This window comes from Cricetulus griseus, chromosome 4, assembly GCF_003668045.3.
Source record: "Cricetulus griseus strain 17A/GY chromosome 4, alternate assembly CriGri-PICRH-1.0, whole genome shotgun sequence".
In the NCBI taxonomy this organism is placed as follows: domain Eukaryota; kingdom Metazoa; phylum Chordata; class Mammalia; order Rodentia; family Cricetidae; genus Cricetulus; species Cricetulus griseus.
This window is the reverse complement of record NC_048597.1, coordinates 72,877,708-72,892,876: the sequence shown is the minus strand read 5'-3', so window position 1 is coordinate 72,892,876 and position 15,169 is coordinate 72,877,708. Positions and strand designations below refer to the sequence as shown.

Genomic DNA, 15,169 nt, shown 5'->3' with positions numbered 1-15,169 from the left:
GATAGACGGGTTAATATAAGTTAAGAAAAGCTGGCTAGAAACAAGCCAAGCTAAGGTCGGGCACTCATAAGAATAAGCCTTCATGTGTGATTTATTTGGGAGCTGGGTGGTGGGCCCCCCAAAAGCCTAAAGAGTAAAACATTGCACAACAATTTAGGGTCAGGGTTAGTGATAGAATTACTGGAGATAGTTTAGCAAGATCTGGGCTTCATTTGGGCCTTTGTTTATGGCTAGGTTTATGGTTCTGCTACTGTGAACAGTCATGGTTAGACCTAGTGCTTGCTTTAGAAATAAGAATGAGGTTAGGACTTGGGTTAGAGTTAGGAATAGTGTTAGGGTTAGGGTTAGTGCTGTTTAGATCTCAGGTTGACTAAGGATAGAGATTGGGATAGGGTCTCTGTTAGAATTAGGATTATGTTTAAGATTATTAATTAGGTTAGCGTTAGGGATAGGTTTAAGGACAGAGTTAAAAACAAGTGTAATGGCATTGTGAATTTGTGTGAGACTGTGTGTATAAGCATGAGTGTGGGCGAATGCAATAGCCCGTTCCAGTGTCTTGATGTGTTTGTGTGATAAGTTGGTGTGTGTCTATATGATTATGATTTAGTGTACATGGCTTTTAGTGTAGGATTGTGCTTCTCTGGGTATGTTTGGAATGTGTGTGTGTGTGTGTGTGTGCATAGAAGTGACAATGTACAATGGAAAAGTGCACAGCTATGTTGTGCAAGTGTCAGTGTAGCAGCTGTGCAAAGGTGTAAGGGGAGTTTGTGACACCATGTATGAGTGTGTATGTGTACATGCATGCAAAAATAAGTGTGAACATTGACTGTGGGTGAGAGAAGAAAAGTATGCAAGAGTGTGTAAATTCACATGAGTATCAGCGGCAGAATGTATGCTGAGTGTGTGTTTTGTAGTGTGCTAGTATATAGCATCATGTTCAATAAACATTCTATTGCTGAGATAGACATAACAAAAGCCATTTGGAAGGAAGTGTTTATTTCAGCTCACAGGTTAATCACCCAGGAGAGGAAGCCAAGGGAGGAACACAGCACAGGACCTGAAAGCAGAAACAATGGAGAAAAGCTGCTTACTGGCTGGCTTCTCCTAGTGTGCTTAGCTACCTTTCTTCTACAGCTCAGGTTTATGTGCTTAGAATAGCCCCACCCACAGTGGGTTGGGTCCTCCATTATAGTAATGAAGAAAATGCCTCACAGATATGACCCCAGGCCGACTGACAGAGACAGTTCCTCAATTGAAATGTCTTTGTAAGAGTGTATCACCCCAGGCCTATGGATGGCAGGTATTCCTGTCACCATAATCCACTCTTGTGACAGATGCCCCATTCAACACGGAAAGCCATGTCTACCGCATGGAGGGCCAGGACTACAAATCCACCTCGGAGATTAGTCCTGAGGTCTGGAACCTGGTGACTGGCTATATGTGGTGGGAAGCAAAGAGGACCAGCAGATCCAGGGAATCTGTGTCCAGTGCAGGGAAGAAAGGAGAAAGGCTGAGTACTGAATAGATGCTTTAAACTCTCCCCATCCCAGTAATGAACAATGTTTTCAAAGAATGGAGACTATTCATCCCATATATCTTTTTTTAAATTGGAAATAATTTTTTTCATCCCCTATAATCTGATCCTGGTTTCCCTTCTCTCATCTCCTCCCTGATCCTCTCCACTTCCCCACATATAGAACCCAAAGCCTTCTTTCCCTATTCACTAGCAAACAAACAGGCACATTGGGGCGGAGAACCAAACCAAATCGAAACAAAACAGAGGGAAAAAATAGATAAAGCACAAGAAACGTACACACGCAGGAGCGCACACACAAAACCCATTAAAACACGTAAATGGAACTCCTAATATATAAGCAAAAGACCAGTAAGATTTAAAAAATGCCCGGGGACTCCTTGACTGGTTCCTCAGGGCTCAACGGTGGCCGATCAGGAATTTTCCACTGTCATCACACAGGCCAAGCTGACTTGCTGAATTCATCTCTGGTCATTGTGCCGGTCCACCAAGCTTCAAAAACAGATGCCACCAGCCACACTAAACTGAAAACGCCTTATCGAGCCGTGCGTCATCAAGCCACGCCCCCTGCCTCGTGGGTAAACCGCTCCACCAAAAAGGAAAGGAGCATGCGCAAAGCAAAAGACAAGCTAGCATAGGGATAGCCACGGTTGGCCACAAAGGCGCGTGCGCAGTGATTGCGTCAGCGCCTTTTACGCCTAAATTTATGTATTCCATGGAGGAGTGTTGTGTGCGGCATAAAAGCAAAAGCTGTTTAGGGATTCTTGGCAGAAGCGATAATTGCATGTAATCATAAATACCCTTCATCCAAGCGGCTTTTACCAAGTACTCAGTATATGCCAGGCACTTTTCTGGGTGTTGCTACCTAAGCGAGTGGTCTATCAAGGGTCTGATGGCCATACAGGGTACAGCTTTCCATCACACTATTCCCTGCCAAACACACTGCCCTGTGCACAGTACAATCAAGCAATCGGCTAAGTAGATTCCTCCGGAACCAGCCCTCAATGCTGGAGCTGCCATCCCAAGGCCTGCGGCGACTCTGCATGAAAACGAGTTGCCAGTAGGAGGCGCTGTGGAACCTCCTGGCGGCCCGGGTCCAACGCTCACCTTTTTCAGGCTACGCTGATGGCGGCAGCCGGTGCTGCACTCGGGACATCTACAGGGCTGGAGGCGGCGACGCTGCAGAAGCTAGCGCTTCGGCGGAAGAAAGTGCTGGGAACCGAGGAGATGGAGCTGTACGAGCTTGCACTGGCTGCAGGCGCCGCCATCGACCCTGATGTGTTCAAGTGAGAAGGAAGGGTCGGGGCTTCTAGCTCATTCTCCTTGCAGATAAGCCTGCTTCAGGACCCCTCCTGCTGGCATCCACTACTCTGAAAACTCCCGTGTCACTGTTCGGGTTTTCAGGGCGGTGGCCCAGCCGGCCACCTTAAGGTCAGCTTTAAGGCTTGCGGTTTTCACTGAGCACTGCATTTGCTTTCTCAGGATCCTGGTGGACTTGCTGAATCTGAACGTGGCTCCCCTGGCCGTCTTCCAGATACTGAAGTCCATGTGTGCCGGGCAGCGGTTGGCGAGCGATCCCCAGGACTCCGTATCCATATCTCTGTCCACATCAGAGACTAGAGGTTAGAGGTGGGCCGTTACTTCCGGTGGCGGGTGGCAGGGATAGGGGGAGGGGCGGAGAACCAAAGGCTGGCTTGCCTCAGAATGGCTCAGTACGTCTGTGGGTCTCCAGTCAGGTCTGCAGACCAATTCAACTTCTAGGACCTTAGTTGGCTCCACATTTGGGATTGTACTGCTGGATCGAGGACAATCCAAGTATGCTAGAGTCTTCTGTCTGACACCTTCCCACCTCTTCATCATTCCTTCATTCTACAAGTACTGACGGGAATAAATATGGCTTTGGTCTCCATCTACCTGACAATCCAGTCTGAGGAAATACTCAGAGAACAAGACAGACAACTCCTTACCTACCCTTTCCAGGCCCAGGTCTAGCTCTCCTTCTTCATCTCTGGCCAGGCCTGCGCACATCCATGGAGATTATTTGGGTTACAGGATTGGAACCATCTGACTGCCTTAGAACATACAGTAGAAGTCCCACAGAAAGATTATCCCAGTGCTCAGGAGTGAAGGGCTCCCTGCTCTTGTGGTCATGTCTGGGATGGTGTATATGCAGATGGTGTTTAGTCAGGGTGATTTATAGAAGGATCTCAGGTCCTTGCACCTACCCACTCTGTCTGTTGCATCTGCTCTCATTGGCTGTGGGAACTCTGAAATACAGCATCCAGGCAAGTGGATGGAGATCCAGTGCTGGATCCCTGCCTAAAAGCATAGGAAGAAGCTGGAAGGCATCCAATGGGGGTAAAGTACCAACCTCACCAGAGAAGTGGGACTGTCAGGCCTGCAGACAGTGACACTCCCTCTTTCTGCTTAGTTTGTGGCTCTCTGGCCTCTGTGGCCCTCCTTTCTTGGCTAGGAACAGAAGCAAGGCCATTCTTTTCCTCAGGCCTGCAGCCTCTCCAGTTTCACTCTATGGCCCAGCTGCCATGCCCTGGCCTCTCTGCCCCCATGTCCCACTCTTGTCCTTTTGCTGCCTGTTTTCTCCTTTCACTGACATTTTTATTGTTTGATCTCTGGATTTGAGGTTGATGTGCACTCTGGAAATTGCCACTGTTCCCACACGGCCGGAGCAGCTTTGAGCCACAAGGCATGGGCAGTGTAGACCTTTCCAGCCATGGAACTCAGAAACAGGACCTGTTTTCTTGCTCAGTTTACCAAAAACTGGGCTGGCACTCCAGGATACGACCAACACTCCCACACTGGCACACTTTAAATATCCCTAGCCCAGACAGAGGATGTAAGGCAGGGGCAGTGATCAGGCATCATGGTGTGCTGTGGGGAACATGGCCCAGCCTCTTAAGCACTATCCCTCAGCTAAATTCAAAGTATGGAAAAGGGAACAGATGCCACCCCCAAACACCATAAGAGTGACTTTCTGGTCTCTCTCTCTCTCTCTCTCTCTCTCTCTCTCTGACACACACACACAACTACTTGTAAATTGAGTTTTCTTGTAAATTGAGTTTTCTTGAATGCCTCATTTTTGGGCTAGGATACCCACCAGGTATCGGCAGGTATGGCAAGGTCAGGCATCCAGAATTAGGGTGTTTGTGCTCCCAGGGTTATTGAGTCACCCCTCTTCCATGTCCTTCCTATGTTGCCCACCTTTGTTCCAGGTCTACCGTTAGGTTGTGAGGGTTGAGGAGAAAGGGTAGGGATAGACTACAGGATTAAATGAGGGGTTTCTGGAGAGGACAGGAACCATAGAGTTGTTAGCTCTGGAGACTTTAGTCCTAGAAGGTCCTGAGGGCCATGGTATCAATAGGCGGTTTAGGAATAATGGCTGATGTGGAAGAGGTGAAGCAGGGAGCAGGGCAGAGGTGGGGCTAGACCTTAAATGTACTGTAGCTCAAGACTACCAGGTGAGGCACAGAGAGATCTCTGGCTTGTGTCTTAGCATTCATACACACGGACCTTTCAGCCACCCTCTCAATAACCAAATATAGGATGGGGAAAGTAACAGGAGTGGTCAGGGTGATCCAGCTGGAGGGGTGAGATAGCCTGTAATAACAAAGTTTGTGGCCAAAGGTGGCCAAAGCTTTCCTGTAGGAAAGATTGGTGTTGCTCCAGGCCACAAATTAAGAGTGCTGTTCAGCCTCCAGAGCCTGTAAGATACTGCAGTCACAGAAAGACCATCTGGATGGCCGGACCCTGGCTGTCTAAGTTGCCCTCAATAAATCACCCATGTCTATCAGAAAAATGGGAAATGATCTTGCAGAAGCTGGTCACAGTTGTCATCAGTCAAGCTGGTCACAGTGGTCTTCAGTCTTGCAGAGGAAAGTAGCTTTAGGGAAACTACACAGTTTGAAAAGCTATTCCTCCAGAAAGTACAAGGTGAAATTTGTTGTGTGGAAGACAGAAATCTCACATAAACTGTACTGTCTGGTAAGTGCCCTGAGCCATAATGGGGCAGCTGTTATCAAGGCTGGATATTGAAGGGTGGTTTGAAGATTAACACAACAGCTTATAAATGAATACATATGGACACGTTGAGATGATAATACAGTTGTCCCTTGATAGCGGTAGGGATTCATTCCAAGACCACCCCTCTCCCACAAACAACAAACTCTACAAATAAGAAATGCTCCACTGCCTTATATAAAGTGTGTTCCCTTATGCATGCTTGCTTCTTTCTGTCTTCCTTCCATCCTTTCATCTTTTCTGTGCTGGCCAGGGAACTTAGGACTTCTGTACCATGTTCTGCCCTCAAACCCTGGCACATAGGTTTTCTTCATACTAGGTATGAATCATTATTGTAGAATATTTTAATTAGGCAAAGATGTGCTACTTTTGTTTATGCTGCAGAATATTACTTTAACTGTGTAAAGGTGTATTACTTTTGTTTATGCTGCATTTGTTTAATTATGTAAAGATGTGTAGCCTCAGTTTCACCTTGCCTGCCTAAGACACCTGATTAGTCTAATAAAAAGCTTAATGGACAATAGCTAGGCAGAGAAAGGATAGGCTGGGCTGGTGAGGAGAGAATAAATAGGAAGAGAATTGTAAGCTCGAGAAAGAAGAACGAGGATGAACAAGAGAAGGAGGAGGAGAGAAGGAGGGGGAATGAGAGAAGGAGGAGGAGGGAAGGAGAGACTCGCCTGGGGCCAGAAGCCAGGCAGCCATCAGCCAACCAGACATAGAGACAGCAAGAAAGTAAGATAAGGTAAAAAGCTTCAAGGCCAAACATAGATGAAGAGAAACAGATTAAGTTATAGGAAAAGAACTAAGCTAAGGCCGAGCATCAAAACTAATAATAAGTCTCTGTGTCATGATTAGGAAGCTGGCTGGTGGCCTAGAAGAAAAAGCCTGGTACAGATTATGCCACTGAGCTACATCCACAGACCTGTTTGATACTTGTCTGACAAATACTGGGAGTACAGGTATCTGGCACATGGGAATGCACACACACATGAAAGTAGTGACCCTTTCTATCTCTTCTAATTAGCTTTGGTTTGAAGTCTATTTTGTCAGACACTAAAAATAGCTACACCTGCTTGCTTCTTGGGTCCAATTTCTTGGAACATCTTTTCCATCCTGTAATCATTCTAAGGTGACTTCTTTTCTGATAGTGAGGTGTGTTTCATGAGTGCAGCAGAAACACAGATCCTTTTTTCTAATCCAATCTTTTAGTCTGTGTTTTTTATTGAGAGAATTGAGACCATCAATATTGAGTTATTGGTGAAAAGTGTTTATTCCCGTTACTTTGTTGTTATATTGTGGGTTTTTTCTTCTTCCTTTTAGCTGTTCTGGGATTATTTCTTCTGTCTTCTTGGGAGTAGTTAACCTTCTCCTTAGGCTGGCATTTTTTTTTCCTGGTGCCTCTTGTAGAGCTTGATTGAAATTATTTAAGTTTGTTTTTAATGTGAAATGTTTTCTTTCTCTGTCAATTGTGATAGATATTTTTGGTATGTATAGTACTCTGGGATTCCTGGCCCTTCTGGTTTTAGAGTCTCCATTAAAAAGTCAGGTGTTAATCTGGGGGGGGGGGCTGCCTTTATGTGATTGGGTCCTTTTTCTCTTGTAGCTTTTAGTGTACTTTCTTTGTTCTGAACTTTTAACGTTATAATGTGTCATAGGGAATTTCTTTTCTTTCCTGTGCATTTGGTGTTCTGTATGTTTCTTGTTCCTCAGTGGGCACCTCCTTCTTTAGATTGGGGCAATTTTTTTTCATGGTTTTGTTCAAAATATATTTTGTGTGCCAGGCACATGCCTTTAATCCCAGTACTCAGGATGCAGAGTATATATATATTTCTGTGACTTTGAACTGAATTTCTTCTTCCTTTATACCTATTATTTGTAGGTTTGGTCTTTTCATATTTCTTGTATGTTTTGAGCTTGTGTTTTGGTTTAACATTTTCTTTGAGTTATCCACTGTCTTCTGCCTTGTCTTCATGACATGAAATTCTCTCTTTCATGTTTTTTAATCTGTTGGCTTATCTCTGAGGTTTTTCTTGACATCCTCAGTTTTTTGTTTCTAGTTTTATTTCAGGTTGGGTTTTCTTTAGTGATTTTGTTTCTTTGTTAAATTCTATTTTCATGGTATGACTTGTTTTCATTACATCATTCAAGTGTGTTTTCACATTTGGTTTTATTTGTTTTTGATTTTTGAGACAGGGTCTCTCTATGTAGCCCTGGTTGTCCTGGAATTCACTCTGTAGACCAGGTTGGCTTTGAACTCACAGAGATCTGCCTGCCTCTGCCTCCTGAGGTATCGAGGAATACAAATGGAATCAGAGATAGGTTATTAACAGGTAATTTATTAGGGTATATACTCACACGAGGGAACCAGTGACCAGGTTGGCATTCTGAGCAGGTCGGACCCAGAATGCTTTCCAGTGCCGGCTCAGCAGACAGAGAGAGCACATGCCAGCTCTCCTTGCTCTTATCTATACCCTGCTACATACCTGTGACCACGTCCAAATGGTCGTGGTTAGCAGTACCTGTAATCAGGGTCTCTCCCTACATGAGTGCTGGGATTAATGGCATGTGCCAAAACCACGGGCTTTTCATGGTCTTTTTAAAGGCCTTTATTCACATCCTCTTTAGAGTCTTTGAATACATTCACAGTTGCTGTATTTACATTCCTGCCTTATGCTGAGTTGTTTTTCCCAGGGCCTAACATAATTGGGTTGCTGGTTTCTGAAGGAGATATATTGTCTTGGTTGTTCATGTTTGTGTGTTTTATAGGACATAGGCATCTGGAGTTACAATGTTTGATGTGCTTCTTGGTGTATGTATTTGGTCTTTATTTATTGTGAGTGTTCCATTCTTTATTTGCAGTTGCCCAATCTGGGTCCAAGCCAGGTGTGGCCTTTGTGGGATCTTGAGTCGAAGCCATGTTTGATGACTATGGGTCCCTGGTAGAGAGTGGTTCTTGGTCCCTGCAAAGTTTGTTGGTTAAGGGGTCCCTGGTAGAAAGATGTTTTGGCAGGTCAACGGGGAGTCACAAAAGAATGGAGATGGATTGGAAGGAAAGGCTAAGAGGGTGGTGGGAAGGAATGGGAGATCCTCTGTTCACCAAGAGGTGGAGGCCATAGGGGATGTATCAGGCTGGAAGGAGGAGCTGCTGTGGGCAGACTGCAGCAGGACTAAGAGTAAGGCAGGAATGGAGAACAGGAAGGAAGTTGAAGGTCCCTTACCTAAGTCTCAGCCTAGTGTGGCAGCTTTGAGTCCCTGGTAGAGAGAGGCTCTTCAGTTTTGGGGAGTCACAGAGGACTAGAGGAGTTAGAAGAAAAGACCTCAGGGCTGTCAATAAGAACTTAGGGTATAGTGGTCTACATCATGGAGATGAGCTGGGGAGGAAAGAGTGACCTTGAACTTTTTATATAGCTGAGGATGACATTGAATTTGTGACTTTTTGCCTCTCTCTTTTGTCTCTTTGGTAAGATTGTAGTCCTGTGTGGTTTATGCATGTGCATGCTAGGCATACAACTAATGAACTTTCCCACCAGCTCCTCACCAGCCTTTTAAAATGAAAGAACACCTTATAAAGTGTAGGCTGAGTTAAGAGTACATGTACATCTTTGTCCCTTGGTTAGTGGATGCTCCAGAAGCATTGATGAGGCCCAGAGGGCAGCAGTACCAGCTGATGACAGCATAGACCTGGGGTTACTCTGAGTGCCCACACTCTGTGTCCACCAGACCCTGCCCACCATCCTTGAGAACAGCTGTTCCCTTTGGGGGAACTGAATTGGCTTCCACCTGGACAGCATGCATGTGTGGGATGGGGGTGCCAGGGAGGTGCGGCCATGAGTGTTTTTGCCTTGCCTGTAGCACTCCTAGATCAGGGTCTGCACAGTTTTTCCCTCTGAGTAGTTTTGACCTCTTGTTATAACCCTAATATTAACAACACACGCATGGCCATCTTCATACACCATCCCCCCCATCCCCCCCACGGCACAAATCCTCTTTGGAGCAACAGAAAGGGATAGGAGCAGTAGGGTGCTCTACTGCTCTTTCAGAGCTCCTAAGGCCACTCCAATGTAAATGACATGGTGGGTCTCTGCCACCCTGGCCCAATGTCTGGCTCTAGGGACTCTCCATCAGGGATGGATGGCAGGCCATTGCCTTTGGAAGTTTCCTGCTATCAAGGGTTACAGTGTGCTGAAGAGTTACTCCTGGCTTTAGGGGATTTGGGGAGAACTGATTTCTGGAGAGAATAAGCCAGGACATTTTATCAACTTGGTACTGTTTCGGGACCTTGCCCTCATCTTCCCACACTTCCTTATTCCTAATATCCCTGCCACGGCAAAACTGGTCCTTCTGCTGTGAGGTGCTGCTTGGTACAATGTCATATCTTTGCACTGTTTTCTTTGGGCCCCCTTGTCTATAGGTGAATGTGCCTACTAACAAAAGCATGTCATTTCTGATGGTTCCAAGGCTGTGTGGATCTGGATTTTTGTCTTTGTCTTATGGGCCGGGAAATAGAATTTAAGGCGTCAAGTGTTCTAGGCAAGTCTTGTACCACAGAGCTTTGTCCCTGTTTTTTTCTTATTTTCTATCCCCCGCCCCCACTTTTGTTTTCATTTTTTTGAGACAGGTTGTCTGTGTATAACAGTTTTGGCTGTCCTAGAACTTGCTTTTTAGACCAGGCTGGCCTCAAACTCACTGAGATCCACCTGCCTCTGCTTCCTAAGTACTGGAATTAAAGGCGGGTGCCACTACTGCCCAGCTTCCCTGGTGTTTTCTAAGGCTTGTAGTTATGTTGGGTTTATCAACATGTTGTCAGATTTAAGGATAATCGTTATTTGTTCTTCTGTGCTTTTCACTGCCTTTTGTTTTCCAGAGGGGTCTGCTCAGTGTTGGGGTGTTGCTCAGATCTGTGGTTCAGGCTGAAGAAGAGCTGTTTTTGAGTCAGACTCACCTTTTACTTGTTGGAGTGAGCTGTGTTCCTGTCTCTGTCAGGAAGCACCCAAGCTATCCATCTCACATACTCACTTAGTCCTGATTGCTGAGAGACAGTGGCCTCTGAGGTGATACTAACTGAGGGAGTGCTGCAAGGTGCCTTGGCATATCTGTGCAGAGAGACTGTATGCATGCTGACTGGCCAGTCTGGAATCCGTAATGGCAGCCATGTGTGCAACTGTCTTCTGTCTTGTGGTGTTGATGAATGACTGGTATACTCAGTGCTCCCAACATCACCCCAACACCTGGTACTGTCTGACTCCCTCCTAAGTGCCAGGGAACCCATTTTTGCATCTCTGCTGAGTCAAACACTTGGGAAATATCAAAGAAAGCAGTGTTTCAAGCATGGCAGGACAATTACCATTCTCCTGTTGAATGGCAGCCAATCCAGGTGACAAATGAAGAAATGGAAATGACCTCATGGACTTAAAATATCTCCGTCTTCTCTTCAAGAGCACAATTTGTTGTCCATGTCACTGAACCAAGGAAAAACTGGTGTTTCAGGCCTAAACCCAATGCTAGAGTTGCCCCCAAAGTGGCAACAGGGAAATTTCTCACCAGGCTGTGGTGAGGCCAGTTGGGATTTCAAGAGAAGAAGCACTGAGGGGGAGGCTGACCAACCCTGGGCTTAGGGTACTTCACATATTGTAGAGTTGCACCATGCCTTGAGTCAAGGAGGAAAGAAGACACTGTGAATGTCTGCAATGAGGGGCTAGGGTATGGAGTCAACAGAAGGTTCATGGAAATTTGACTGCACCAGGGCCCACCCAGTTAAAACCGTCACCTTCACTCAGCCGAGCAACCCTAAGGTCTGGCACCAGGAAAAGAGCAAGTACAAAGCTTGCTCTTTTCAAGTACAAACCATGCCCCTCTCATGGTTGTGTTGTAGCATCACCGAAGGACATGTTTTCTGTGTCTTCCCATTGTGAAGAATTTGGCTTTACACCTGTACCCACCCTAACATTGCAGTTTCTTTCTTTCTTCCTTCCTTCCTTCCTTTTTTTTTTTTTTTTTTTCCCGAGACAGGGTTTCTCTGTGGCTTTGGGGGCTGTCCTGGAACTAGCTCTGTAGACCAGGCTGGTCTCGAACTCACAGAGATCCACCTGCCTCTGCCTCCCAAGTGCTGGGATTAAAGACATGCGCCACCACTGCCCCGCAACATTGCAGTTTCTTGGACCCTTAAAATCCCTTCATCACCTTAGCCAAGGGATACTGGGCTTCTTTTTAGTAGACCATCTCTTGACAAATGCCAGCCAACTGACCAAACAGACTTCGATGCCTTTTTTTTTTTTTTATCATTTTTTTATTTGAATTAGAAACAAGATTGATTTATATGACAATCCCAGTTCCCTTCTCCGTCCCCTCCTCCCCTGCCACCCCCCCCCAACTAAAACCCTACCTATCACATACCCTTTCTTCTATTCACTTGACTCAAACTTTCTGCTCCCTCATGACCTCTGCATCTTTCCTCTTCTTCCCTTCTTATTCTAGTAGCTCCCTCCCCCCTCTTCCCATGCTCTCAATTTGCTCAGGGGATCGTGACCCTTTCCCCTTCTCCAGGGGACAATGTTTGTCTCTTTTAGGGTCCTCCTTGTTTATTAGTTTCTCTGGCTGTATGGATTGTAGGCTAGTAATCCTTTACTCTATGTCTAAAATCCACATATGAGTGAGTACATATCATGTTTGTCTTTTTGTGATTGGGTTACCTCTCTCAGAATGGTTTCTTCTAGTTCCATCCATTTTCCTGCAAATTTCAAGATCCCATTGTTTTTTTTTTTTTTCCTTCTGCTGAGTAGTTCTCTATTGTGTAAATGTACCACAATTTCTCTATGCATTCTTCAGTTGAGGGGCATCTAGGCTGCTTCCAGTTTCTGGCTATTACAAATAGTGCTGCTATGAACATCGTTGAACAGATGTCTTTGTTGTATGAATGTGCTTCTTTTGGGTATATGCCTAGGAGTGGAATTGCTGGATCTTGTGGTAGACTGATTCCCATTTTCTTGAGGAGTCGCCATACTGATTTCCAAAGTGGCTGTACAAGTTGGCACTCCCACCAGCAGTGGAGAAGTGTTCCCCTTTCTCCACATCCTCTCCAGCATAAACTGTCCTTGGTGTTTTTGATTTTAGCCATTCTTACAGGAGTAGGATGGTATCTCAGAGTTGTTTTGATTTGCATTTCCCTGATGGCTAAGGATGTTGAACACTTTCTTATGTGTCTTTCAGCCATTTTAGATTCCTCTATTGAGAATTGTCTATTTAGTTCTGTACCCCACTTTTTAATTGGATTGTTTGGTGTTTTGGAGACTAGCTTCTTGAGTTCTTTGTATATTTTGGAGATCAGCCCTCTGTCAGATGTGGGGTTGGTGATATCTTTTCCCAGTCTGTGGGCTGCCGTTTTGTTTTGCTGACTATGTCCTTTGCCTTACAGAAGCTTCTCAGTTTCAGGAGGTCCCATTTATCAATTGTTGCTCTCAGTGTTTGTGCTACTGGTGTTATGTTCAGGAAGCAGTCTCCTGTACCAATTAATTCAAGGGTATTTTCCACTTTATCTTCTAATAGGTTCAGTGTGGCTGGGTTTATGTTGAGGTCTTTGATCCATTTTGACTTAAGTTTTGTACAGGGTGAAAGTTTGGGTCTATCTGTAGTCTTCTACATGCCCGTCGATGCCTTTCTTAAACTGTGGGAGCTTCTGTGTTAAACCTAGATTCTCCACTCAGTAGGCCCATGTCAAAAACCTCAGCTGGATTGAGTTTTATGTTCCTTCCACCATTACCCCCCATCCTTAAGTCCATCCCTACACATAGTCCCCAGACTTCTGCTAGAAAGAGTCAACAAACTTACTAAGCTCTTTAGTAGGGTAACACACCTCTTCACTAATTACACTTTCTTGTAGGAAGGAGCCCGCTTGCTTTAAATCTAAGTTCTAAGTACCAAGGCAACTATTGCTGGACTCTGAGGACATCAGTGTTATGCTACCTGGAATCTCCTTCAGGGAAGCTAGTCACTGCTAATTCCAAAGGAGGCAAAGGTTCTATCTACTGCAGGGGCCAGGTGGGCGGGGATGCATCCCGCTGAGGGTGGAGAGATAAGCCATTCTAATTCTGTGGGTTCCAAGTCCTTAGCCTCAGTAGGCTCCTCCCACACCTTCATCCCAAGTCCCAGGTCCCCATTCTTTACCAGTTGGTCAGTGCCCTTTAAATGCAGCACCCTCTGAGGTTGGGCTTTGGATTTCCTTTTTAACCCAGCCAATCTTAGGCCATCTGATTTTCTGCCTCTTGAGCTCTGTGGCTGCTGGAGAGAAGATGCTCTTTCAGGGCACACTTAGAATACTGTAGACTCTGTCAGTTTATCGAGAGATGCTACAGGCAACCAGCCAGCATCAGGATTTTCCTTATGTTCCACAAATTGCCAAAAGTTTTGTGTAAAGTCACTACAACTCAGTGTCCAATTACACTTGTTCCTTAGTGGGTGAATCAGCATAGTCAGATGCATTTATCTTGATAAGTTGCTTAAAAAAGTTCACATCGTGGATTTATAGTATTCTCCATGCCACCTGGAGAACCTTCAGTAACTTTAGTTATTGGTGAATTGAAAAACCTGTTCCAGATTTTTTAAAGTTCATCCTTAAAATTCCATTTCTCTAGAACCACTCCTGGTGCCACAGTCTTTATTTATCGGGGTTCTCTATAGGAACAAAATTGACTAAATGAAAATATATGTTACAATACTATATTATTATATATAAATATATTTAAAAGGGATTTATTAGAGTGGTCTACAGGTTGAAGTCAGTGATACAGTCCAACGGAAAGTCCAAGAATCAGTAGTTGTTGAGTTTACAGGATTGACTGTCTCAGCATTTGCAGTCTGGTACTAGAGTCCTCAAGGTTTCCTAAGAGCTCCTGGGCTTCAGTCTATGTGGGATTCCCAGAGAAGTAGATTCTAACACCAGCAGAGCAATGCCTCAGCAACAGGTTGGATGAACCAGGGAAAATGGGAACAGGCAGGCAAAAGGAAAGGGCTGCCTTCTTCCCTGTCCTTTCATGTGGGCTGTGACCAGAAGGTGAGGCCCATATTTAGTGTTGGTCTTCCCATATCAACTAATCCAGTAAGATGATCCCTTACCGGTTGATGTGCCAGCATTTTAGGTGTCAGCTGATTCCAGATGTAGTCAAGTTGTCAACCAAGATTACCACTCACACATTTGGAACTGAAACAGGTTAATACAGCAGATAGATGAGCACATTTCCCAGGAAACCAGATGGTGAGTGCGCTATAGCCAGAGTCTGCCTAGTCCTAATTATTGGATTTTATGTCTTTTCAGGAAGAAACAGGGGTGGTCCCACTCTTGGCAGTGTGCCCATAGTGGCAGAACGTGGAAGCCGTGAAGGACCCATCCAGAGGATGCCACGCCAGCCCAGTGCTACTAGGCTGCCCAAGGCAGGACCTGGGAAAAGTAACTCCCGGAGCAGTACATAGGCCAGAACAGACACTGCACTGAGCTCTGCAGTGGAGGAGATGCTGTCAGCTCTGCACTTCAGCCTTCCTGAGAAGCTAAGCATCTCTCTCTCTCTCTCTGCCACATTTGGATACTATTAAAGCACAGATTTAGACTGA

General features: G+C 45.4%; 1 protein-coding gene and 1 long non-coding RNA gene across 3 annotated transcripts in view; one reads left to right on the top strand and one right to left on the bottom strand.

Moving 5' to 3' along the window:
• The window catches only part of LOC103159547, a 22,364-nt gene extending 19,586 nt beyond the window's left edge, over positions 1–2,778 (bottom strand). For both annotated transcript variants that reach the window (XR_003485000.2, XR_004769995.1), the window contains exon 1: positions 2,642–2,778. This is a non-coding gene — a long non-coding RNA (uncharacterized LOC103159547). The remainder of the gene's footprint in view (positions 1–2,641) is intronic.
• On the top strand, positions 2,219–15,169 carry Mzt2b (mitotic spindle organizing protein 2B). Its single transcript, XM_027413411.2, has 3 exons — positions 2,219–2,820; positions 3,017–3,156; positions 14,877–15,169. Exons 1-3 carry the CDS (start codon positions 2,660–2,662, stop codon positions 15,029–15,031), a joined length of 456 nt encoding a protein of 151 aa, XP_027269212.1. The 5' UTR covers positions 2,219–2,659; the 3' UTR covers positions 15,032–15,169.